Below are 26774 nucleotides of genomic sequence, written 5' to 3'. Positions count from 1 at the left end.
CTGTTTCCAAAGTCCATCCTGAACAGTTTTGTTCTGCCAAACCCTCCAAACACCGATGCCTGGGATTTCCTCCACTGAGCCTTTAATATGGAGTCACCTCTCAATGAATGTCATACTTTGGTGGTTTCCTGTATCTTTTTGGTGGCAACTAACTGTTGTCATATGGTTAGTGTACCTTTCTAATTAACGTTTATTATTTTTAATCCATCCAAGTAATTGGTTATCATTCTTTTCTTGGAAATTTAGTTATTCTTCCCAGTGGAGAGGTTATAAAATAGAAGTTTATTCTTTCTTTTTCATATAGGAAGTATTCTGATAGGAAGTCTTCATGTCTTTAGCCATTAATCTTTCCTTTCTTTTGTCTAAAGCTAGGGATGAAGGGGCAGGCCTTTATCCCCTCTGCCAGGGTCAGATGGTTGGCCTCTGTGCTCTGCAGAAGCCATAGAATTAAGGAGGCTGAAGGGTGGCTAACGGAATTTCAAGCTATGCATTGTTCGTGTCTTACATTTGCCTTGGAGTATGTTGTAGCAGATTCAAGTAGCTGTACCAGAGCCATAGGCAAATTAGGAAATCACTTAATAGATTTATTAATGACATAGTTTATATGTTTTATACTTTGTAGAATTGATTAATCAATTAAGTGTTTAAATAAAATCTATAATTTAATTTTATTAAAAATTATGACCTATTGACATATACAATGGAAAATGCGATACTATAAGGCAAAATTTAACAGTGATTTTGTTTTCTCCCTCTGGGTATATGGATGAGTGATCTTCATTGTTTGGATGCTTATCTGTATTTTCTGGAATTTTTACTATCAGTACATATTAGTTTATGATAAAGACATTAATAATCAATTTACACCTAATACTAGCCTTTGAGGTGAACTATTATTAAAACAGCATTATATTGTCCTTGCTTTTGGAAGCTTATAATGTAGCATATTGTCCAAGAGTTATGCAAATAAAAATTTAAATAATTATATATTAAAAATTTCCATAGTAACAAAATGAACAATAAAGATATTTCATGGTAGTATGTAATGATGGGTGATAAATAACTTTATGCCTTTAGATAATCTCATTTAATTATGAGAAAAAAGAAGTTGTAATGCTGGTATTGTGACCTTTTTTCTGAGATGAGGAAACTGAGACCTGTTTTTCTATTTGATTTGTGAGTCTGTGTATAAATTCTAATATAATACGTAATACTTACAGAGTGCTTACAATGTGCCAGGAGCTGTTCCATCATTTTCCATGAGGTTACGTATGATACAGTGGTTAAGAGGGTGACTCTTTGGACCATCTGCTTGATTTACATCTTTTTTTGCTAGTTCTAAGAAACTCTGTGACTTTGTGCAAGTCATTTAACCTCTCTGGACCTCCATTTTCTCTTTGTAAAAATGTAGGTAATAATACATGTGTCATTATAGGGTTAAGTGAATTAAACAGATTGTATATGTAAAATACTTTCAATATAGTGTGGTATATTTTGTTAGCCATTACCAAAATATATTCCCTCAATCAAATTCTATAACCCTATGAGGCAGGCATTTATGAGATCATTAATATTAACATTAATATCTGTACTTTTAGATGGGGGAAATCAACGCCAAGATGACTTTCCGAGAAACAGTAGTGGCAGAGCTAGATGTGAACTGAGGGACCCTGGCTCTAGTGTCTGTGCTTTTAACCACTGTATTGAACTCTGTCTTCAAATTATAAGTAGCCCAATATGTTTCATTTGATAAGTGAATTCGTGGTAATGTGATAAGGAATGCATGCCATGTGCACCCTTAGAGTTTAAAAAAGTAAACAGTTGTCTCTGGTACTTTATCAAATAACTGAATTATCAAGTAATTGAACCTTATGTCCTTACTTAGGGCAGGGGTAGAATTCTTTATCTTCTCTCCTCACTTTCCTATATCTTACTTATTCTCTGCCCCCTCCATCCCTGTACCCTCAATTCTCTTCTTTCTCTTACTGGCATTGTGTTGTCTTTCTTCTTTCCTTTTGTTTTGTTTTGTTTTCTTTCTTTTTTTGTCTAAGTGTCCATGTTTGTAAAGTAAAGCTCACAGTGGGGGCTTAGATCTTTTTTTTTTCTTCCTGAGATACAACTGAAATCTCAGAGGCTGTCAACTTCAGGGTAGAGTTTGAATTCTTGTCCCCAAAATATTCTACACAGTTATTGTTATAGCCCAGTACTTTAAATAGGATAGAGTTTGATTTCAGGATGACATATAAATGGCTTCAATTAGTTTTTATAGAAGGAGTGACAATAATAGGGCAGGCAGGCAGACAGATAAATAGCTTACTAGATACACATTTGCTGATGTAATTGGAATTAACACTGGAAGACAAAGAGCAAATCTAATGAATAAAATATTTATATTTGAAGAATATTCTAAGTTCAATAAATTCAACTGAATTATACTAGTTTAAAAATTTTTAATTGTGAGTTATAAATATCAATTGAACCATGTATCACTTGAATGGCTTAGTTTCTTAAACGGTTAAGACTGGTAGTTCTCAACCACGGTTGCATATTAGAATTGACTGTGGTTTGGGGGAGGGGGGAGTGGTTTAAAAATTCCCAAAGTCCAGGGACACCTAGGTGGCTCAGTAGATTATCTGATTTCTGCCCAGGTCATGATCTCATGGTTCTTGAGTTTGAGCCCCACATCTGGCTCTACTCTGACAGTAAGGAGCCTACTTGGGATTCTATGTCTCCCTCTCTCTTTGCCCCTCCCCAACTCACACTCTTTCTCTCTGTCTCTAAAAAATAAATAAAAATAAAACATTAAAAAACTTAAAAATAAAAATCCCCAAAGTCCAGACCGCACCCTTCACCATAATCTGTTGGGGAGAGATGCAGATCTTAGTGTATTTCTTAAGTTCCCTAGGTAATTGCAATATGTGAATACAACTGCTTTAACAGATTACTAAGTTTTCATGTACATTGAACTTAAAGGTTGGATTTAAAAACATTATTCCTATTAAAACAACAGAATTTGCTTCTCAGCCACTTGAAATTTGACTCTCCTCACAGGAATAAGTACCTTCCAATGGAGTAAGGACTTAATTCATCTTTTCTCTGGGCTCACAGCAATCATTATACACAAATGTGCTTATTTATCAAAATAGTAAAAGACTCATTCTGCAAGCTCCATTTTAGATTCACATGTAAGATTCTCAGCATCTTCAAAGAAGAGCCATTCAAAGACTCTAAAACCTCAAACTCACTTGATTTTTATCTTTTTCTGCGCTCTTGCTCTCTCGCTTGTGCTCTCTCTCTCTCTCTCTGTCTCTCTCTATATATAGGTTTTGGTAGGTAGAATTTTCATTGACCAAAATCAAAAGGAGAAAAATTTTAAAACAAACAAATTTTAAAAACCCAGATATTTCAAGCAGGACGAAGAACTGGCAATGGGGCCCTTTCCTTAGAAAGAAAAATATGAGAAGAAAACATTCTTAGAATTCCTTGTCATCCAAGAATCTTGCATTTGTTGTTATAGCCACTAGCTTTTCATTGTTAGGTAAATGAAGAATCTGAGCTTTTTCCTACACCTTGGGAATACTCCCCTAGATAAATAGAGCTCAGCCTGTAGTCAGATAACAACTAAATAAAGAGCCATCTTTTAATAGCTGAAGCATGTGATACTGAACAGCCCCAGTGGACAGAGATAAACGGAGAAGGAAAATTGGTTGATTTCAAGAAAGACATGGAATCACCTTCTGGGCTGACCCAAGTTGTTTAAGATGATGAGTGGCTATGGAGGTGACAAAATTTATTGGCCTGAAAGAAATATAGAGAAAATAAATAAGCTTTGTTAGCTTCTTTAGTGAAAAAAACTGTGTGCAGTGAATTTCCTCCCTAAGATTGGTGTGCATAGCCTGATGTCAGTTTCCTAAATACATCACCTTATAGAGAAGCAAAGACTCCGGAGCCATCTTAAGCTGTGTCTCTAAGCAATTCTAAATAGAAAGCCCAAGAAATTGAGACAGGAAAGGAAATATCCTTCTCTTACACTTTTGGTATCAGTTTCTTCTTAGTGCATCCGTAGCTCCCTCATACTACCCCATAATCTTTTACTATTTTTAGTCTCCTTACATATCTGACCATAGTAGACAGGGTCCCTTTTACTTCAGAATAGTCTCAGTATGAGGTGTTAACACTTGGTAGGGGACTAAGGACATCACATGTGAACAGTTTAACTTGTTTTTAATGTAAGTACTATGGAATTCCATAGGACCCTTCGATGCTAGTACCAACCAGGCTTTGTGTTTGACCGGGCAGTAGTCATACATGAAATTTGCTGGCAAAGTTGAAGATGATATCCTTCATCTCTGCCAGAAGTTAAACACTTAAAGATTATGTAATTTGATATTTACCCTTGAACTTTCTTTTCCAAGGTTGTTCATTGTATTCCACATAAATAGGGGTAAAATTTTAAAGGGCTCTTTTCTATTTGAATGTCAATGCCTCAAACTATTTTGGGTGTGTTTGAATTCAAGTCATTCATTGTACCAGCAACAGCCTCTGTATCCAAGAATCTATTTCTATATACTAGCACTCTCCAGAAACTATTTTCCATGTTGAAAGTTCAGGGAAGGGATGGAAACATTGAAAAGTACATTCCTTGTTGCTAGAGTATAGAAACTTTACTATGAAAATAAAGGTGTTTCTTTTAATTCAGTACTAATAATTGAAGTCATAAAGTGTCTCAAGTACATTATTTTAATCAATACCACAGATTTCTGCGATTGCTAACCTGGTGAAGAAAATAAAATATTTGAGTTATATAAAAATATTTTTTTAAAAAGCCAATAGATTTGGGGACATACTATTGCTGATTTATCATTATTATAGATATGTACCTTCCCCCCCTTAGCTTTGCAAAAATAATAGGAAATGGAAAATGTTATGTGTTTACAATTTGAACTGAAATGTATGAAAACAAGAACGGGTTAAATGTCTTTTCTTGAAATGATGTAACTTACAGAGTTTCACTGAAGAATAATAGCTAAGATTCTACAACTCAGAAGAATCAAAAGATACTGCAGTAACACAAAATTGACTTTTAATGTTTGTTTACCAGTTCATTGTATCTTACAGAAAATGAAAACATTTTTTTTTTTTTTTTGGTAATACAGATTGGTTTTTCTCCTCAGATTTGTACTCAGTAGGTATTAAATGCCTTTAAGTACTGATTGTTCTTTTAATCAGGTGGTTTAATGACTTTTGAATTTTGCATTTCTTTTGTTGTACATCGTTGCTGCTCTGGCAGTAGTGAGCTATGATACAGTTCACTTATCAACAAAAATATGTCAGTTATCCATTGATTGTTCTTGATGCATTCTATGCTGAAAACTGACAGGTCATTCCCTTTTAATCCTCCCCTCCTTAGTGGTCAGCTACTCCATGAGACCACCATATTCTTTGGAGCACTGAAATCAAGAAACCCAGTATGGCTGCCAGCAACCAAATCAGAATCTCTTTTGAGTCTACTTCTAATTGCCAAAATAATAAGCAACTATATTATTGCATACAATAAAGCTTTAACAGGTACCGGCCCCCTTTCTATGACAGAAAGTTTAAATTTACAAATACCAGATTTGACTAAAAATTACTGTGATAAAATATGGCAGCAGTCATTTAAAGATGGTTTCCAGTGTTAATGTGACTTATTTTCATTTCCATTCCTTCTTTTCATATGAATCATTTCTTTCTGTTTGTGTTTTCAAATGTAGGTATCTCAGTGGAATTTTCAAATCAACTTTGTTCTTTATATGGGCCACAAGTGTTAATTATGGACAAAATGATCAAAACAGGATTTCCTAACCCAGACTCCCATCTCATCCCTCTGATACTCTTGGAACCCTAGTCTGAGGAGTAATTTCTGAATTTGTCAGTGCTATACTGACTTTCTGTTAGGAATTGTATTTGGATAACTTTTCTTTTTTAGAAATTCTTAATGAGATATCTTGGAGAATGAAGTAGGAAAATAGACATTGGTGGAAAACAGCAAAATAAGAACATTAAAAAAACCCTTACTCGGTAGAAGTCCAAAGGGATAAGAGGATTCTGATCCTTTGAGGGAAGTCAGAAGATAAAAATTCTGCCCAGCAGTATTCATTCTGTTAAGGTTTTTTTTCTTTCTTTTTTTTTTCTTTTTTTACAAGCATGGAAAAATGGTGTGCAATCAGTATAGATTTTATTTAGCTAACAGTCACTCCAGAGATTTTGATCAGCACCAATTCCAATACTAGTAAGTATTCAAAAGTTAAGAAACGCTACTATGCTTAATATTATAAAGGTAGAGTTCTGCAGCAATAACTGAAAATAATATATCTGCCTCAACAGAAATTTGTTCCCACTTGGATTTCCAATAAAATTCTTGTAATGTGGGTCATAATCATTCAAGTATGGGCTTCCTCCAATAAGCTAACCCCCGTATTGGAGGTGTTAAAGTTGTTATTTTGGAGATACCCCTCTTTAAATAATATATTCATCTTTTCCTAGACCATTCAGGTATTTTTAATTTTGAAGTTTGAGTTCTAGTTATATCAGCAGTGTGTTTGAGTTGAACTTCACAATCTCTTTGGATTTATATTTTTGTACAATTTGCATATCCAACCTAATGTAAAAAGTGCATGCATACATTGTCCTCTTTAAATATTAAAGCATCGGGAATTTCCCAGATCTACTTCGACAAAAGAAATGGCCTACTTTTATTTACAATATTTTGTCTAAATAATGTATGGATATAATTATGGTTTCATGGACTTCCGATTGTTCTATACCTTCCACATATGTAACTCTACATTTATATAGAGTGAATTTATTAGAATTATTACAGAGCTTTAAATGCAACCACAATCAATTCAGGAAACAGATTTATTTACTCATGTTCATGGGAGGAAAATCTACATAAAAACATTCATGAAAGCATACCAGCTATGTCATACTTGGATTATTATACTAAATCCCATTTATTAGAACTCATTGTGAAACAATGGGAAACCATGAAATGTAATTTGAATACAAATATTGGTCCCTGCGGGGTCTCAACAGTCATAAAAATATAGGAAAACAGAGCTTTATTTAATATTGGAGCTGCTAATGTCTAAAGTTGTTTTTCTGAAGCTGGTCTTACCCTTTCATTTACAGCCTTGAAGATTTTAGTGTAAACTCTTTCTTTGCTGAGAGCTTCCACATTTCATTTGAGCCTAATGACGACCAGCAAGGAAAGTGATATCGTTGACCACATTTTCTATATGGAGGAAGGTTTAGAACCACTTGTTCACTTTTTTCCTCCCACACAGGCACCAGTTGGGCTTTCTAGTAAACATACAAATAAGAATAGTAAGAATTTTGAATGTCGGGTCCGTATTTGTTTAGGCAAGTGTATAGTTATACATTATTTTGGTGATTTAAATTTTATTCATGTAACGTAAATAAGGAAATATTAAATAGTTTAAAGTTATTTTTATAGGACAATACTATTTCATAGGCTAACATAAAATCAAGCTGCTAAATTTTACAATTTTTCTGTCCAGCAGTTTATCTATATAACTGCCCTGAGTAGATGCTAATGCTGCTTAGCAAACGGCCCTTAGAATTTAAATAGAATTCAGTAAATCTACTCAAAAGATAGAACAATTCTTCTCAGGCATGTGTAATTTTAATTAAAAGAAGATAGGAGTCTTTCACTGGTTAAATATTATCTGCTTATTTACGTTTCGTACTTCATATAAATGGGGTTATTAAGGAGTTTTAACTGTGCTTGTTAATATGCATTGGAGTCCATATGAATTTTTTTTTAATTTTTATTTCTTGGTCAAAAGGCAGGATTTTTAAGAGTAAAACATTGTGTCTATTGCAGACTTGAAATAATACCTTTTAGAAAAGTGTAGATTGTCCCATGTGTAACTGAGTTTTGTGCAATCTCTCAGAATCTCAGTTTATGTAAAGAAGCCTGTATTTCAAATCTGTTGCTCTACTTTGCTGATAGTAGTACATTTCAAAATTGTACAAATGTGTAAAATTTGTGCTTGTGGGAGCTGCTGCTCTGAGTAGCCGTGCTTCCCTTAATTTAATCCTAGCAATTCTCAAGCTATCGCGTGCCCCATTCATGAAAGGATACTTCGCTGGGATGATGTAGCCGAAACAGATTGGCTCTAAAGCCTCCTTGTGTAGCACTTCCCTTAAAATTATATTAATTTATAATATATACTGAGTGATAGCTTTACAAAAAAAAACAAATTGATGAATTGGTCTTTATGAAAATGACTCTTTACAGTAAGTAAAAAAGGGTTATCACAGTTTTGGTAAAACTTGCATGAGTTCGTATTGAAAAAAAAAACACCTTTCACATGTTCTCAATGACCTTGACACTGGCGTGCTCTAGGGGCACCCTCAGTTGTATGCTCTGAAGCAGTAGACGCCATACAGCTTATGCTTTTTGTCTGGGAAACCCACAAAGCGCACGGCAGCCTCAGTAGGACTGCAGCGCCTTCTTGGCCTAGAGATGGGGTAGCGGACACTGCCATCCGCCAACCAGCCCGCATCACAGCGGTCGTATCCCAGAAGTTTCCAGGCAGCGAAGATCTGGCCCACTTTGGCAATCTGAGCACCATCGTTGAGACAAGCCTGCACCGCTTCATCATAGGTCAGCTTGGTGGGGTGGATCAGGTAGTAAAAACGGCCTGTGGAGGAGGAGAGAGAGAGAGAGCGCGTCAAAGGCCTGTGTGTCTGCGACTGTGCCATACAGAGACGGAAGGAGCCCAAACGGAAGCGTTTCTCGAGGAAGGGGGATAGAGAGCAATGTCTATAAAGCTCTGGGAACATAGGATTGTCACTTTAATGTAGTGCCCCTCAGTCATTTGCTGTTAAATTAACTTATTCCTTGCCCCTTAATATGTGTTCAGACATGCCCTTTTATAGCTTGAAAACAGAAAAGGGAAATGGCAGTTGCAGTTTCTGTTAGCTAATTAGTGACTCAAAGGGCCCTTCTGTAGCACTAGAGCGAGAATTCCATGTTAAAAGCAAGAGCTATTTAAATTCTAGCTGTAGCAAGACTGAGCCCCAGCACAAGTTTCTGGAGAGGCAAAATTTGAATGTGAAAAGATCAAAACACATTCCTGACATAAAAGTCCATTTAAACAAACTCAAAAGCCCTCAAGTCCTTTTCATTACAGGTATCAATAAGACATTATTCTTATTCAGAGACTACAGTATGAAAATGCAAAAAATACAGGAAGTCACTTGCCATAAATAATACGGACTCAGAATGCGAATCCAGTCTGTTCACCTACTAGCAAAGAGAATGAATTTTTTTTTTCAACTTGTCTCCGTGGGAGCCCTGACACCTAACCATATCTTGATTTCACAAGAAAGAGCAAGTTAGTCTCCACCACTTACTGAGTAAAGTTCATTACTGAGATGCCTTCAATGTGTATTAAATATGCATACAAAGTGTGAAGTCACACCGACTGACTGTGGTGAAACAATGAAGATTATCTTAGACTTTTAGTTTCAGGTAGCATAAAGTCACACTCTTTTATCTGATTACCCTTTGCAATGTGATGTCTTCTTGCCCTCCATTACCTACAGATTATTGAAGAATAAATTAATGCTTGCCAATTCTTCCGTGACTAAGACAATGCGATTTGGAGGGAAGGTAGAGGCCACCGCAACATTAGCTACAAGGTTCGTTCTGTCATCCACACCAGAGGTCCCCAGACTGGAGCACAAGAGTCCGCTGGAGGTTTGTTAGAACACAGCCACAGCCATCCGTGTAGAATTGTCTATGGCTGTTTTGTGTTACAGTGTACAAAACCACATTGAGTGGTTGCAACAGAGACCCTGTGGCCCACAAAACCAAAAATATTTATTATCTGGCCCTTCACAGAAAGTTTGTTGATCCCTGATCCCTTGCTATTTTTCCTAAACCATGCCATCAGGGAGCAAAAATATAAAATGATGGGGCCAGTGTTGGCTTTATGGATGTGTGACCTGTACAGTTACACAGGGCCCCATGCTTGCTTTAACCTACTGCTGTCACCATCTTAAAATTCTTAATTTTTGTATGAGGAGCCCACATTTTCATTTTGCACTGGGCCCCACAAATTACGTAGCTGGCTCTGGATGGAGCAAGACAGGGCTGGGGGTTACACGGAAGGCAATCAGCAACACCGAGGCAACCTGATCTCTCTTCTTCTGCTTTCACCTCCAGTGTTACTGCTACTTAATTTTTCTTGCCAAGTTCTCTTTACTCTGAGCTCTCTCCTGATGGTGCGCTTTGCTGATCAACCCTGAACATAACTGGCTTTGTAATTTAGAGAAGGAGAGTATGACTCGGAAGCTACCTTCGCTTCATTAAGAGCTCTGTATCCCAGGGCACGCATCTCTTTTGCGCACAGGAGCAGCAGCATCTTTGTCAATAAGAAAGAGAACCCTTACAGTTTAAACTATTTTATGATAAGCTGATGCAATAAAACCTAAGAATAGTGGAAATAAGCATTTTTGCTTGCCCTGCGTGAATATTTTAAAAAACTATGACAGTAAAGAACTTTACATGTTCAAACGGAAACAGTGCATCAAAACCATGTTCTTTTCTAATTGGTAAGATTAAAAGTTGAGCGTGGCGTCATAGTATGCATTGGTCCCCGGGATAGGAAAGAAGGCAGTACAGTTAATAGCTTACCATTGAAGTTAGATGTGAAACAGAAAACATCGTATCGGCTTTTATCTTTGTCCCAAAACCCGTAGTTCCTGACACCGGGCACCGTGTTCTGGCCTCCACAGGGTTCCCTGGGCTTTGTGATGGGATATTGCACAGACCCGTCACTGAGCCAGCCGGCGTTGCACCAATCCAGCCCGCCCCGCCAGGCGTCGTACAGCTGGTCAAAGGAGGCAATCACAGCATCCTGGTCCAGACAAGCCTGCTGTGCCTCGTGAAAATTGAGATTGTAGCGCCCCAGTCGTGGGAAGTAAGGGAACACCACACCTGTCCAAAGGAGAGGCCAAGGGATTAGTGGTACAAAAAGGAACAACTCTGAGCAAATGCCCCTTGATTGGTGAAAACCTAATAGAATCTCCATCCAATGAAGTTGCAGTTTTTGATCAACCTGAAATGGTTTCTCACGGTCCCTTTTCCTCATCAACAGTGTCTCAGCTCTGAGCATGTCAGAGTCAGCTATGCGGTTTCATAACTTCGGTGATTTTACCCTTTTGCTAAGAGCTCAACCCAAGCCTTAAAATTCTCTTTGCTGGAATGATTCATCCACAGGTTATGTTTTTCAAATAGCCCCCCTTGAGAATTTACCTTCTGCTACTAGTCACTAATCTTAAAAGGGATTTCTACTGAGTCCTTTTCAGCTGGGAGAAAGTCAATATTGAATACTAATAGTGGTAGAGGGTATAGAAACAGTGCTCAGAGAGAAGGTATTTTGTTTTTTCCATGTTTTTCTTAGTAATCTTTCTTATATAATTCGTAATTTGCTTAATATAGCCTTTTAAATGTATGAACAAACACGGTAATAAATGATTCAAATGTAGATATATACTTGCTTTTACACATGGTTCTGAAAACTTACAGAGAAGAAATTTTCATTTAGGAGGTTTCTTATTTGGAGAAACTCTAAAGTGAGTTTACATGTCTAGCAAAAACCTAATTAAGCACCCATACTTCATATTAATAAGATAATTCTTTCCAGTGTAGCACAACTTCCATAGAGAGTATCCTGACTTTATCCTTTTTTTTCTATGTTTATTTATTTTTGAGAGAGAGAGAGAGAGAGAGAGAGAGAGCGCGCGCGCGCGTGCGGGGGGAGGGGCAGAGATCGAGAGAGAGGCAAAATCTGAAGCAGGCTTCAGATTGTGAGTTGTCAGCACAGAGCCCAACATGGGGCTCGAACTCTTGAACGGCAAAATCAGAACCTGAGCCGAAGTCAGACGCTCAACCAGCTGAGCCACCCAGGCTCCCTGTGACTCTTATCCATTTCAACTTTTAGTGTAGCCCTTAATCTTATTTTATTTTTTCTGTCCTTGAATGGTGCAGCTAAAATGAAAGGTTTCATTTAAAAATATTTCTATTACTATTTTTCAGCTTTCATATTCGTATATTGAAAATTGAAACTAGCTTTTAAAAACATTCTTTATTGCAAATAGAAAAACAGAAAAACCTTCCCAAAACTTGTCCTATACAAGGTAGATACAGAATAAACATCTTTTGAGTTAATGCCAAAGAATTAAGTAAAATATTTGAGAATGCAAAAGCACTTAACGAAAGTGAACAGTGTGACTTCGGACTTGACTTTGCCTGGGAAGACGCAATTATTTTCCAAAAGCATTCTTTTTGGTCAGATCATCACTAGCGGTCATAACTTTCTGTACCCTTTCTGAACCCTCTCATAACTTTCTGTACAGTTTCCTTACAGGATAAGAATCACATCACAAGGAAGCAAAGTTGTATCATTTCCCGGACTTTAAGAAAGACCACTGCATCAAAATGTCTCCCCATACAAGACTGTTAATTTATAAACATTAAAAAAAGGGGGTGCACCTGGGTGGCTCAGTCAGTCGAGCATTGGACTTTGGCTCAGGTCATGATCTCATGGTTCATGAGTTCAAGCCCCACATCAAGCTCATTGCTGTAAGCACAGAGCCCTCTGTCCCCCTCTGTCTGCCCCTTCCCCACTCATTCTCTCTCTCTCTCTCTCTCTCAAAAATAAACATTATAAATAAATAAATAAATAAATAAATAAATAAATAACTAACTATTAATTTAGAGTGGTTATTCAAGGCCTTGCCTTGGATTTTTTACTATAATTAGAAATGATTAATACTTGAGCATGTGGAATATGAAAAATTGTCCCACTGACACAGTAATTGGTAGGTTATATCACAAGTGCTATTTTATGAGACCGCAGACCCTATTCAAGATGAATCTACAATTGACTAATAGTGTAACCAGGACACAGGAAATGTTTTCTTTTATAAGATGTCCTGGAAGACTCTACAAGAAGAAATTTCAATAGCCTAAATCAAGTCCTGTCCACCCAGGGCCTCTGCAGGACACGTTTGTCCCTCTAGGGCAGTCCAGCTGGCAGTCTTCACTGGAGGCAGAGATCCAGGAAGGCTTCCTGATCTCATCCTGCCTTCTCAGGTTCTTGGCTGAGGGATCTGTAAGCTGAATCAGAGCCAAAAGGAAGGAGGAAAAGACTCTGTCAGTTACCACTGCCCCCTGCAGTGATGGGGGTGGAGGGGAGTCTGAGATGGTTCTATCTAAGAAGACCTATTTCCAGGCATCCAGCTAAGAACCCCAGTTAGTGCTGGAAGGATCTGCTGTAGCCCTGCCTGTCCCCTCATGCCTTTCGTCCTCTTTGCTCAGAACTCCAGCAATGCCAATGAAAAGAGAAATAATTAATTTATCCAGTAGAGATTTCCTTGGCAGCCAGACCCCAAGTGAAAGGAAAATCTCAAAGTGTTTCAATCTGGAGAAAGAAACCATTTGGGTTGGATTTTGTTTCCCAGATGTCTCAAGATGGAAATAGTGGAGAATGTAGGATATTTTATTTTGTAATAATTTTAAAGACCTAGACAACCTTTCTGGTTTAAAGTCACTGTGGTATATCTGGTGGACTATCATGGACATTAGGAAAAAATTTTCTTTAGTGGTTATTCTTGATTAACGATTGAATGTTACTGAAACACGATTGATTCAGTTCCAAATTTAGTGTACTGTATTTTTATTTAAGTTCTTTTCAAATTTAACATAACTTCATGCAACCCCTTCTTAAAATCAAAGTGAAACCCTATATGACAACTTTATTATTTTTTAATTGTAGGAATAATTGGTCAACTTATTGTATACCAACTCAAAAGATTTACTTGAATTTTAATGTTTGATGATTATGGAAACAATACATTCCAGGCAAATCAGGGTCATTTTCTATGTCTTAGCCAAAGTGGTAGAAGTTTCACTGTATTGAGCACATTGGGTGCACACATTTCAATAATCTTGATTCTTACAAGCAGGGGCATTTCTGAAACTACATGTTTGTTAGCATTTTATTTATTTACTTGTTTTGCTTCCATTGAGATAATATTTTAATATCTAAGACTATAATTGTAGAAACCTTGGCTCTGTGGAAAAATGTGTAATTCCTACAGCTGAATTATGGAGCAAATGGTTATTGCTTTCATCCAGCATTACAAAAATAAGAAAAGTTACACTTAGACATGTGACACCAAGGGTGTGTGATTATTTTCCACGTATGATTATTTTATAGTTATATGTCAAAATGTTATCAAAAACCATATCTTTTCCCATGAAGGGCTGGTATGTATCACGACAAAGGAGATTAATAAGAATGATATATTGTATGGAAAAGAATAATATCAAATGACATGAGAAGTTCAGTTAGTTGAAGTATGTTTTGAAAACACATTCCTTAATATTTATAATTTTGCAGTCCAATTCACCCTAGTTGTTGGTAAATAACAATTTGTTAGACACATAAGATGTTCATACCATGGCCCATATGAAAGCTAATGTAAATTTCAGTAACTTTATAAAGTAAATATATTTAGTAATAAAAAGACAGAAATCATGGAGTATAATTTTACTGTCTTCAGTGCCTATTAGTTCTGTACACATCCTGTACACATACATATCTGAAATTATTTTTCTATTTGTAAAAGTTCTCATACTATATTTTTGTATATTTGGAGCTGTTGTCACCAGTGGAAAACCAATACAGTGGAAGGTCGGAAGCACAAACATCATGTTCTTTTTCGTATCTTTATTTATATATGTGTTGATTGCTGAGATGATTTCTGCAGACCCAGCTATTCATTAATTTCTGGTGACATGAATTTCTTCATTATATTGACATGAGGCTATTCTCTTGTTGGGTGCTGGTTTGGGCATGGCGGGTAATCGGGAGTAATCAGAGGGCGTTACCCTACCCAAGATTCTATATGAAGAAATTGTTTGCACGGCTAACTCCAATTTATATGTAGTTCAGTCTCTCAAAAAAATGTATAATTTTTTTTTATCAGTGTGATTCAAAAAGTTCATAAGTCACAACTAAGAGCAAGGCACTGTACTCGGTTCTCTAGGATACAGGTTTGGGGTGTGCCTGTTACTGAAGACAGCTCATGATTTGATATGCAATTTGAATCCAAGACAGAATAAAATCTTGGAACATAAATACAAAGCATATAATTTGGACATCTTGAAGAAGAACGATTTTTTCCTAATTAGAAAAATTCTTTGGAGAACATAGCATTTAGTCTCTAATAAAGGGCCAATATAATTTAGGACGTTGTTACAATTACAGTTGAAAAGGCAGCATAGTCATGACATTTAAAATGATATTAGTTTTTGGTGCTCTTATTTATGCACATGAGAACATTGACAAGGAGCTTGAGTGAAAGCTGCCTGATTGGTAGATGGTCACATTAAGAATGTAAATGATAATGAAAAAAAGTCACAAACTGGGGTGGAGCTAGTAAGTGATAACTGCAAGCTTGCGTTTGCACATGCAGTTTATTTGAGCCTTTAAAACACACCTTGCTCCTCTATCCAAGACTATGTGGAAACTATCAAGTCACTTTCAGGCAGCAAGCAAGCTCTTGAAATTTTATTCTCCAAGGGTTAGCTTAAATTTTTTGTGTGCAATTGCATTTTAAAATATGTGTCCTTATCTCTTCTTGCAACAGGTATAGATAAAATAATATGCTTTCTGAGTTTTTCTTGAAAAAGATTCAGTAGAAATAGGGTTATATAAAGCAAGATAAAATGAGATGCCATTATCATAATTTCTGAAGCTGGACAGTAGTATATGGGGGGTCAGTGTTTCTACTTTTCCAAATATTTGAAATTGGCTATTATAAAAATTTGTATCCCACCCTATTACTGAGCTTAGAGCCCTAAACCAGTCCAGGTGGATGCCGACTGTCTATGGCATCTGGTGTTCACATGTTTACCTTTCAGGGGTTTCTCTCTCATACCCACAATGCCCTCTCCCTTGCTTTTTCACACTCTCTACCTTTTGGAAGGACCCTTTCATCTTTCATGGTCCAAATCAAGTGTTGCTTCCTACTTTCCATGGCCCCTGCATGGCAGGCATATTTTGTTTTCTGTATTTAAAAGTTTAAACCCATTTTATCTAACATGCAATCACTTGTAAACTATTTACTGAGCACTAATTTTATTCTTGGCACTTGATTGCCCTCAAGTATATTGTAGTTAGCAAGTGGAGACAAGCAAGTTTACAAATATTTACAAGACAAAATGTGATGAGAGCTAAATGGAAAGCTGTGTAAGGTGCTGTGAAAACATCACAGCTTAGGAGAGGAGGCAGAAGGTACAAGATAGAACTCTGATCTTATTCTTTGAAGATTTGTATTTTCTTCACTTGTTTGGAAATGGATTCATGTATATGAGACTAAATGTTAAAATGTTAGCTTTTTCAAGGCAGGTCCGCTGGTTACTGATGGCTCCTACCCTTTCTGCAGCACACAAGAAAGATGGAAAAACACTACCTGCAGTGAGGGGAATTTTAACAGCTACCATGAGTACACCAATTAATGCAGTATGACCAAAAGATGGTTTGTCGGTTATCCCCCAGATAACTCTGGGACCTTTAGGAATCCTCTCAAGCTGGGAGCTGCCAAAGACTGCTGTCTTTTTGAAGCCTCTGGTCTTCTCCCCAACAAAGAATTTCTCCTTCCCGTGAATCCCTGGATCATAGTGGATAAAGGCATAGGCTTCTTCCAATGTCTTGCTATCAAATTCTAATTCTAGCTCTTACCACTGGCCATGTTACCTTAGAAAAGGAGTTTTCCCTAAGTCTCATCTCTCAAGTGGGATTACTGCAAGTGGGCAAAATACACAGTGAGCACGATTATAGCAGCTGGTTTGTACCCACTTACTTTACCAAATTCTACCTGATTTCATTTATTTATTTTAACTGAAGTGTAGTTGACCTACAAAATTATAACGTCTGCCTTATTTTAAAATACTTACTTTGTAAAGTATATTGGGATCTTTAATGGCCTGTAAGACTTTTGAATTAAAAGAACCAAGACTTGGAAATCTTTATATCTCCTGGCACCAAAACAGTCCTTGGAAAAATATTTATCAGTTAAATTGGTTTCTTGGACACATTTACTTGGCTCGTATGCTTATGGGTTATATGGTATGGAAGTGTTCCAATAGGGCGGAAAGCATGATGATTTGGGATGGTGCAGGGCCTAGGCAGGAAAAAATGATTCTTCTTATAGTTCCTTTTCAGCACCTTTAATTATGTCTTGAATACAGTCTCAGCTTGACCTTAGAGTGCCTCATCCTCTAACACATGAATCTCCTTTTCAGACAAGGGTAAAGCAGGTTTCATGCTCAAAGCTATTAGCACACAGGTATCCAGGTGGAAGATAGAAGTATCTTATATTAGTTGTATTTATTTTTATGGTGTCCTATTTCTGGTGAGTTATATGGGTTTCTATTCACTTAACATTTCATTTTAAAATAAATGTGGGGAGACAGTATATATGGTATGTGAATTACTTGGGTTTAGGAAATACATGGTATAGAAATAGAATTTTAGAAGAAAAAGTAACTCGATGGGTGGTAACAGTTCAACCTATTATTCGTAGAAAAGGAAGCCAGGTACAGTAAGTATAATAACTTTCCCCAGTTATAAAACTCATACTGGCAGAGCTGGGACTAACCTAAGAGTCTTGGGACTACTAGCTCAAGGCTCCATCCACTGTCTGATGCCCCTTTGATAAAAGAAATTGGCTGTCAATTCATATTTGATGGTTAACAGTCTTCTCTAAGCCAATCACTTCTTTTATCTTGAATAATGCTAATGTTTATGGATATTAATGTAAATCAATAAAAACTGAAAGTACAAGGTGACATATAATCAGGAACCAAGAAGTACAACTAAAACACCCAAGAGAAGGTCACAAAAATGTACTTTATGATACTGTGCAATTTATTAGATACATAAAGCTAATAAATCTCCATACGTGTGATGGGATTCTATGGGATTCAGAAGGTCACATCTTCAGTGATGTGTTAATGAATCAACACACGTGTGGAAAAGGCACAAATCTGTCCTAGGATGTGAAAGGAGCTTCTAACAAACATATACCTATAGTTTATATGCCTAAGGAAGGAAAGTATTCCAACAATATAGCCATTAGTCATCCTTCAGTGTAAAGAAACACTGAAATTCATGAATATGAGATACTTCGAGATATGAGAAACAGAGAGGAGTTTCCCTGTCGGTGGGGCATATAGACGGTGGGCTTTGGGCAGAGGGGAGGTGGGATGGCGAGGACACTTTTTATTGTTTAGCATTCTTCACATTTTGGTTTTTAAAATTTCTGAAAAGATTGCCTATTTAAGAAATAAAATTCCTCCAGAATGCCTTGAGTACGTGGTATTCGGTGTCTAAAAGAGTCTGGACCATTAAAAATGTTTACTTCTTTACTTATTTATTTAAGTAAATCTGGAGGGCACTTTTTTGTTAAATTAAGTTTTCAGTTAGTTGATAGAATACAATTACATGTATTTTAGCTAGCAGATGTCCTTCACAAAAGTTGGCATTATTTGAAACTGAGATAATTTTAGAAGCATAATAAAAATGCATTCAATCTGAATTTCTCAATAACTATGTAATGAGATTTAAATTTTGAATAGCATAAGGCAGTTTCCAAGTATTGTTAATTCAGTTCCACTGCACGTTTCTCCTACTTGCAAATAGCTTCACTTTTACGTATAACCATTGTGTGTACATTTCAAACACGAAAGCTGGAATCAGTGACAGACTGCAAAACACAAAAGAGCAGAAGCATTCCATTCATGGGCTTTTGAGTTCTCACATTATCACTGTGGTAACCACTAGACGTTACTCATCATGAAAAATGATTAATTATCATTTCCAAGCTTAACATGATTTATAGTACCTACCTTGCAAATCTAATGCTACCACAGCAGTATCATCTTCTAATCCTTCAATCACCTCACACTTATATCTCCCATAATCCTCCAGGGTGAGGTCTGCGATCACCAGAGAAGCATCATTATCACTGCCTCCCTTCAGAAACACTCTGCCCTGGTAGCCTGCATAGGCTTTCTTGTGATATCCCATGGAAACAAAAACGTCCACTTCCTTGAGGTAATCTGAAGTTAGCTTGGTCCACTTGATTCGGATTTTGTGGGTTCCTGAGCCAAATGCTGTAGGGTCTCGATAAAATTTACATGGCAGTGTAACATTGCCACCTCTATGTGAGAACACCTTGGTTTGTTCTGCTTCTACGAGTAGACGGGGGCCATTTTCTGCTATTAAAAAAAAAAAAAAGAAAGAAAGAAAAGAAAAGAACCATTAAAATGCTTGTAGACTTTAAAAAAAAATAAAATGAAATATGCTATCTATATATCTATACAGGGTATCTGACAAAGCTTCTCTGCATTCTTGAACACAATCTTTTTTGAAGCACATAGAAAGGTACCTCTAATACCTAGAGGGCATCTATAAGGGAGTCATGCATTTGAAACCACTGAAAAAAAGAAGGGTGTTAATTATACTAATTGAGAAGTATTGAATAGAAAACTCCACAGTCATCAAAATTTGATAATTTATTTTTTTTTTAATTTTTTTTCAACATTTATTTATTTTTGGGACAGAGAGAGACAGAGCATGACCGGGGGAGGGGCAGAGAGAGAGGGAGACACAGAATCGGAAACAGGCTCCAGGCTCTGAGCCATCAGCCCAGAGCCTGACGCGGGGCTCGAACTCCCGGACCGCGAGATCGTGACCTGGCTGAAGTCAGACGCTTAACCGACTGCGCCACCCAGGCGCCCCAAAATTTGATAATTTAATAGCAAATTCCATTTACTTTTCTCTACATTTCAATATCAAAAATGTAGAAACAAGACCAAGAGAAATGGCATACTTCCATGACTAATTTCATCAATATAAACCAAAACATCTCAAGATTTCAAACAAAACACCTAAGATTTCTAATATAATAAATCTCTATTTTATTTATGGGAAGAATATAAAACTACATGATCAGTTTTCATTGCACTGTTCTGGGCAAAGAACTTAGAATATCCTCACATATGTGGCTTTTATTCAAATGTACACTTGTAATATGACATTCTGGAGCATTTCAAGCAGTATGTATATATTTTATTTTCATATGAAGAGTAGACATTGGAAAGGTATTTTCAGCCAATGCTTTAAAGAGATTCAGGTTTTGAAATATATCCCTCAAAACTTGAATGTTAAAAGTATATCCAAAGTTACATGTTATTTTCTGATTAACCAAAAAATTACTGGTTCTTTTGTACCCTTAAAATCTCCTTCTACTTCTTGTCTTTGCTTTCTGCTACATTTTGTTTTATAGTTTATCTTATCGTGCTCCCACCTTTCTTCTTCTTGCCCTTTGGTTTCCCTCCTCCCTCCCCCAAGAGCAAGAGAGCCTTCCAGAGAGCACCGCAAGAGTCCAAGCCTGCCAAACCAGCAAGGCTCCTGTTCTCTAGGGAGCCAGCTGTTATTTTCACATCTTGGCTTTCTCTGGGGTTTCCCCTGGTTAGCTCATTGTGCTTTTGACCTTGACAAGGTCTCTTGAGGACGTGCAACATTTGAAAATGAGAAAGCAATTGAAAAACTCTAGGACACACACGCCTTCTCATCTCCACACAGCTTTCGAAACTTGCCAAAAGCTACCTTTCACAAAGTTCTGCAATTCTTCCTGCCTGCGGCAGGCAGGTAGCGAATAAACCTTGGCCATCAGTCATTTAACATATACAGGTCAGGAAGAGTACCCACTCACCTCTGGACAGATCCATGCCTTACTTATTTAATGGCATACACAGGATTCAGATTTTAAAATAAAAAGCGTGAGGAATAGAGATGGTAGTTTTATTTTTATCATATAGCAATGAGTATTTTAAAATGAATATATTTCATTTAGAAGTCAGCCCAATGCTCAGAAACTGAAAAGTTTAAGCCATTAATGCCTCCACTTGGAATAGATAATAAAATAAGGATAATGGCTTAATTAAAATGAATCATAAATCCAGCTCATTAAGCATTTCCTTTAGATTTTATTCTTTATCTTTTTATTTAGGATCATAGAATCATAAGGGATGAATGGTAAATCTACCCAACTCTACCCTACGTGTAATTTTTTCCCCCTACAACATCCCTAATGAGTGCATCCAAGTATCTTCTTTCTGGGAGGAGGAAAGTGCTGTCGACTGCTCAGTAGAGCCTGAAGGGTGTAGGGAATATCTCCTACCTAGTTCCTGGAAGGACACTTGCTCCACGAGGTTGCAGTCTCATGATTCTTTGAAGGCTTTCACTTTAAAGTTAAAACCAATGTCCAAATACACAGGGATAGGGGATATTATTAAGTATTCTTATACCTAGAATTATGTCTGACCAAAAGTAAGCGTGCACTCACTGCTAACTCTTCCCACTGCATAGATTTTGCACAGTATTTCTCAAATATGGTATTGCCTGATATTGAGCCTAATTTTGGCATGTATTAACCTTCCACAGTTCTACTTACTTATAAAGTTATGAGCCATGTGGGGTGACAAATACACAAAATGCCACTTGTGTCATAAAGGAGATGTAGAAATTATTGTATGGTTTTCCATAATCATAAGGTGTTCCAGAATGAATACAAGGTCTGAGTGTTTCATAAATTAAAGAGTTCGAGCAAAGATCAAAACCCTTGTACAAGGGACTGAGACTTCTAATTTTTTTTTTTTCCTGTGGTTACCTGCACATCATCTCGTAGTATTTTAGAATTACAGGTTTCTGATTTTTTTTTAGGTACTATTTGTTTGTAATCCAACATTGTGAGTAGGTGATGATTTATGTGGTATAATATTGAGAATTGAACAGACACCAAAAATCCACTGATTTCCCACAAAATAATTTTTCTAACAAGGCTGCCAGAATGTATAAAATTCTACCATTCTTGTTTTTTGGGAAGGGAGGTTGGGGTGTTGTGGTAATCAATGCCACAAGTCTGTGGCTGAAATTCAAAGAACTCTAAGAAAGATGTGCAATATGTAACACACTGGGTGACTGAGGGCCATCAATGTTCATTGGCCTACACCCCCAGCCTGGCATTGAGAACAATGGTTTTTTGTTTGTTTGCTTGTTTTTAGAAGATTGACACTGCACATGATATAGCACTGAGGATCGTTGGTGAGAGTGATCTGTTGCAGAACAAGTGAAATGTAGGAAGGAGCACTGGCCAGTGAGTCAGGAGCTCGGGGTGTTTGACTGACTGGTCTGCCTCATGAGAACATTCAGTTTAAGATTCTTGCCAGGCTCCTCGTGACAGGCAATCATGTTAGGGGTCAGCCAGGAAACATCAGCTAGAGAGGGGAGAAGGCAGATAAAAAGAACAGAAAAGGGAATCGAGTGTGCGCATGACAAACTTTGCACCCATCTTGTCTAGGGTAAGTCTTGAATCTCATCATTGGATGCAAACACCTAAGTGCCTTGAAATTAATGTTTAAATCAGCCTGTTTGATAAGTAGGCAGTTGCAAAGCAAATAAAAAACAAGGGATAAAAATAAACTTTGATCATCAGAATGAGAATTGCTTGGTTTCCTTTTTTTTTTTAATAAAAAGTATGAAAGAATAAAACTGGGCAACATACATATGCTCATTTTGGAAGGACTGGATTTTTTTTTTAAAGTTTAATTTGTAAGTAACAGAAATTTCCTATTTCTATTAGTGTCCAAGACAGTGACTTGACAGATTTGATACCCTTCAAAGACCACAGTTGTCTCCAGGGGAAACAGCAGGCCCTCATTATTATTTTACAGATTCTGCTGTGAAATCTAGAGGACATCATTCAGTTTCACCAAATTATGAAAGCATCGGCATGACCAAACAACAGATCTTTGCGTTGCTGTGTAATTTATATGAAGTCTTTTAAACAATAGGACAAAAGCAATTAGTTGCAGAAAAACAATTTAGAAATATGGTATTGGACTATTACCCATTGTTTTTCGTTCCTTTAAAAGTGTCAGTATTATTATTATTATTATTATTTAGCAGTTCATTGCCAAAGAAATGTATGTAACAGAAAAAAAGAGAAGGTGTTACAAATCGAAGTTTGCCTTGTAAAAAATTTTTTTTCATGTTGATTCATTTTTCAGAGACAGAGAGAACACAGCATGAGCTGGGGAAGGGCAGAGAGAGAGGGAGACACAGAATCCGAAGCACCTTCAGGCTCTGAGCTGTCAGCACAGAGCCCGACGCGGGGCTCGAACTCACCCTGAGATCATGACCTAGGCCGAAGTTGCCTGCTTAACCTACTGAGCCCAGGCACCCCTTAAAATCTGTCTTTTAAAAGTGAATTGCAGATTCTGCAAAATAACCAGTGTTAGTATTGGTTACTTTCTCAATAGGGTACTAGAGTATAGGTTACTTCTCAATATAGATGAAGTAGCCTCAAGACTTGAGGATTTCTTAGATTAATAAAATGTAAAAAAAAAAAAAATAAAACAATAAAACTGGGGAACATATTTAAGATGGCTAAACAAGGGCATTAAAAATACTCTTCTCCCAAGAAAAAACTCCACCAACATCATTTGAATTCTTTTTATTGTGGTAAAATGTACATAAAATTTGCCACTTCAACCATTTTTAAGTATACATTTCATTGGCATCAATTACTTTCACAGTGTTGTGTAACCACCACCACCAGTATTTCTAAAAATTTTTATCACTTCAAAGAAAAAGCTAATTCCTCCCTGGCATTCCAAACTGGGAGGCAAAAATTCAATTGTCAGCTCCACGATGAGTCATTTGAGAAAATTGCACAGGTTTTAAAAATGGTTCCTTATTTTTGTGACATTTGTTACCACTTGGCTGGTTTGGATCTGTGAGACTAACACTGTGGAAGGTGTTAGTGTTAGGGCACACAGACTGGTTCTAGGTAGTTTCACCATAAGCATCCTTGCTGCAAGTATTTTTGCTACAAATATTCAGCTGCATGAATAAATGGTAAAGGCAATTTGGCCATAAGAGATTAAAAAAAAAACAACTGGTTGCACTTTTGGTTTGGTAGTTTGTTGGTTTCATCAACTGGTTGACAGTTTGGTTTTATTTCTTCGTTGATGCAGTACTCCCATTTTATGTTACATAAATTTTAGCCTTCGTACAGTGACACAGAGTTTGAACCCGTGTTTCCCATAGAGCTTTGGAATGTCTCAAAGGGACAGGTGACAATATGCCAAGAACAAACAACAACATAACAGGCTTTTCTATTGTGATACAAAGCTCAGTTACAGATGTGCATCCTCATATTTGGAAACTGTTAAGTCTCTTAATGAAGGAAGAGATTGTAGAGAAGAAAGAGGAAGCAGGATGCTGAACAAGGAGTTGAATCAACAGGGAAAAAAAAAAGTCCTAATACTATGAATGAAAGACTTTGAAGACAAGTGCTTAGGAAGCATCCACAAAACAAAATCAGTTCTTTGCTCGTATTGCCATGACTATACACACATTTTAAATGTATTCAAGTATTTTGTATTTCGTAATAAAGTCTTTTTTTTATTTTTTATTTTGTTATTTTGTTATTTTTTTCATATTTTGTTATTCCTATTTTGTTATTTTGTTATTTTTTTTGTTATTTTGTTATTCCTATTTCATATTTTGTTATTCCTATTTCATATTTAATTATGCCCCTTTTTTAAAGTTTTTTTTTTTTTTTTAATTTTGAGAGATAGAGAGAGAGAGAGAGAGAGAACACGCAGGGTAGGAACAGAGAGAATCCCAAGCAGACTCCACACTGGCAGCTCAGAACCTGATGTGGGGCTCGAACTCACCAACCATGAGATCATGACCTGACCTGAAATCAAGAGTTGGATGCTTAACCACCTGAGCTACCCAGGCACCCCTCATTATGCCCTTTTAAATGAATGTGCCTTAAAAAAATTTTTTTGTAGTTTTTTATGGCACAGTGGTCTTACTGCCAGTTAGTTAGGCCATGAAAATATCTGCAGCAGAAATGCTTGTGGTGAAGACGCTTACGGTGAAAATACCATATATAAGCCAAACCTGTTGGAGAATGAGCAACTGAGATGGGTTTCTGTCTTCATGGCTGTGCTTAGCATAATCTGCTGCAAATGACCGCTCTGTCTCTCTAGGCCATGCCTTGTTAACATTGTTCCTCCAGCATCAGGTAGTGCCTGGCGGCAACAAGGGTCTAGGACCGCCACGGGCTGGTGCTGCCTAGCGCCTCAGCTGGCTATGGCAGTGAGACGTGGGTGTGACGGGGTTTGCTTTATATCCTGACGTAGCTCCAAGATAAACACATTTTACAGACACAATTAAAGATACCTGTTAAGAGCCCAATATTTAAGCAGAATACATAATTGAGATCTTGGTTTCTCACTGTACCTCAGACATTACATTTGAGTAGGATGCATAATTTCAGAAAAAAGCAAGGAGCCTCTTACTCATTTAACTGAGAATATTTTGTTTCCTTCAAACTGGAATGACTCTAGTTTTTTCCTGAAGTTGCTCACCAGGAGTCAGAGCCTCCCATTGTTTGGCTATGATTCTGTTGTGTCTAGTCAGCTGTGCATCAAAAACTTTTATGAGGGCCCTTTCTGCTGTCTTGGTTGCCCCCCGGGGTCCCCAGACAGCCTTCAGTGTCCTTTCCGAGGGATGGTTGCTTTTAATTTGTCAGAGACAGAGCTTCAGTTTCTTCACCAGCTATTCCTAAATGCAAAGAGTGCTGAGCCTCTCCTCCGGGACTCAGCATTTCAGGAAAAGCCAACCTGAAAAGGCCAGAGGACAGGCTCTAATGATCCATTCTTGCCCTGTCCTCAACTAGCCGATCTGAGTTTGAGACCTTCTTGGATTTGTCTGTAGCCCATCTTTGCTTTCATCTGGAGTTTGAAGTCTGACCTGGGGCACCTGGCTGGCTCAGTTGGTTAAGTGTCTGACTTCAGCTCAGGTCATGATCTCATGGTTTGTGGGTTTGAGCCCCGCGACAGGTTCTGTGCTCACAGCTCAGGGCCTGGAGCCTGCTTTGTATTCTGTGTCTCCCTCTTTCTCTGTCCCTCCCCTGCTCTCTCTCTCTCTCTCTCTCTCTCTCTCTCTCTCTCAAAAATAAATAAGCATTAAAAAAAAATAAAGTCTGACCTGAAGATACATAAAGGTATGTGTGTTTCTTGCCATTTACTTAAATTCAAAAGAAATAGTTCTATTTGCTTAAACTGTATCTGAAAGGATTTATAAGAAACACAAGCAGCTAATAACTTTGGTAGCCTGTGGGAAGGTAAGGTGGATATTTGGGAGAGAAACCTTGAGAGATTTTCATTGTGTACACTTACATGTATTTAAAAAATTTGGAACTGTGCAAATATATAACCCATGCCCACACTAAATAGAATGATACAAAAATAAACAAAACAGTCGGGGAAATTTAATTGACAAGTAAACGCAAAGCTTTGCCAAAATTATCTCTGGAGAGATGCACAAGAAGATGGTAGCCACAACTACCGTATATTGTGCGATTGCAGGAGTATATTTTTGTAGACCTATGCGCCTGTTAATAAAAATGTTACCTTTAAATATGTCTTCGAAGCGTGAAAGTTTTACTTCATTTTCCCTATTCCCAAGCCATTGACAAAGGTCCTGATTGTTGTCTAGTTTTGACTATAAAGGGTAAGTCCAATGCTAGAAATCTGGGAA

The 26774-nt window shown here is 37.1% G+C and overlaps 1 protein-coding gene across 4 annotated transcripts in view; it reads right to left on the bottom strand.

Annotated features, from left to right (window-relative positions):
- Positions 1-5069: 5069 nt before the first annotated feature.
- HAPLN1 (hyaluronan and proteoglycan link protein 1) overlaps positions 5070-26774 on the bottom strand; it is a 74629-nt gene continuing 52924 nt past the window's right edge. For 3 of the 4 annotated variants that reach the window (XM_040449307.1, XM_040449326.1, XM_040449316.1), the window contains exons 3-5: positions 18998-19369; positions 10712-11014; positions 5070-8711 (exon numbers count right to left, since the gene is read on the bottom strand). In XM_040449307.1, the coding sequence (XP_040305241.1) occupies positions 8422-8711; positions 10712-11014; positions 18998-19369 (965 nt within the window). In that variant the 3' untranslated portion in view covers positions 5070-8421. The remainder of the gene's footprint in view (positions 8712-10711; positions 11015-18997; positions 19370-26774) is intronic. The other variant, XM_040449333.1, reaches the window with a different exon arrangement.

The sequence above is a fragment of the Herpailurus yagouaroundi genome, unplaced genomic scaffold, assembly GCF_014898765.1.
Source record: "Herpailurus yagouaroundi ecotype Mexico unplaced genomic scaffold, PumYag 29, whole genome shotgun sequence".
NCBI classification, from domain to species: Eukaryota; Metazoa; Chordata; class Mammalia; order Carnivora; family Felidae; genus Herpailurus; species Herpailurus yagouaroundi.
Note: the sequence above shows the minus strand (reverse complement) of the source record. Positions and strands in the feature narration are given on the sequence as shown.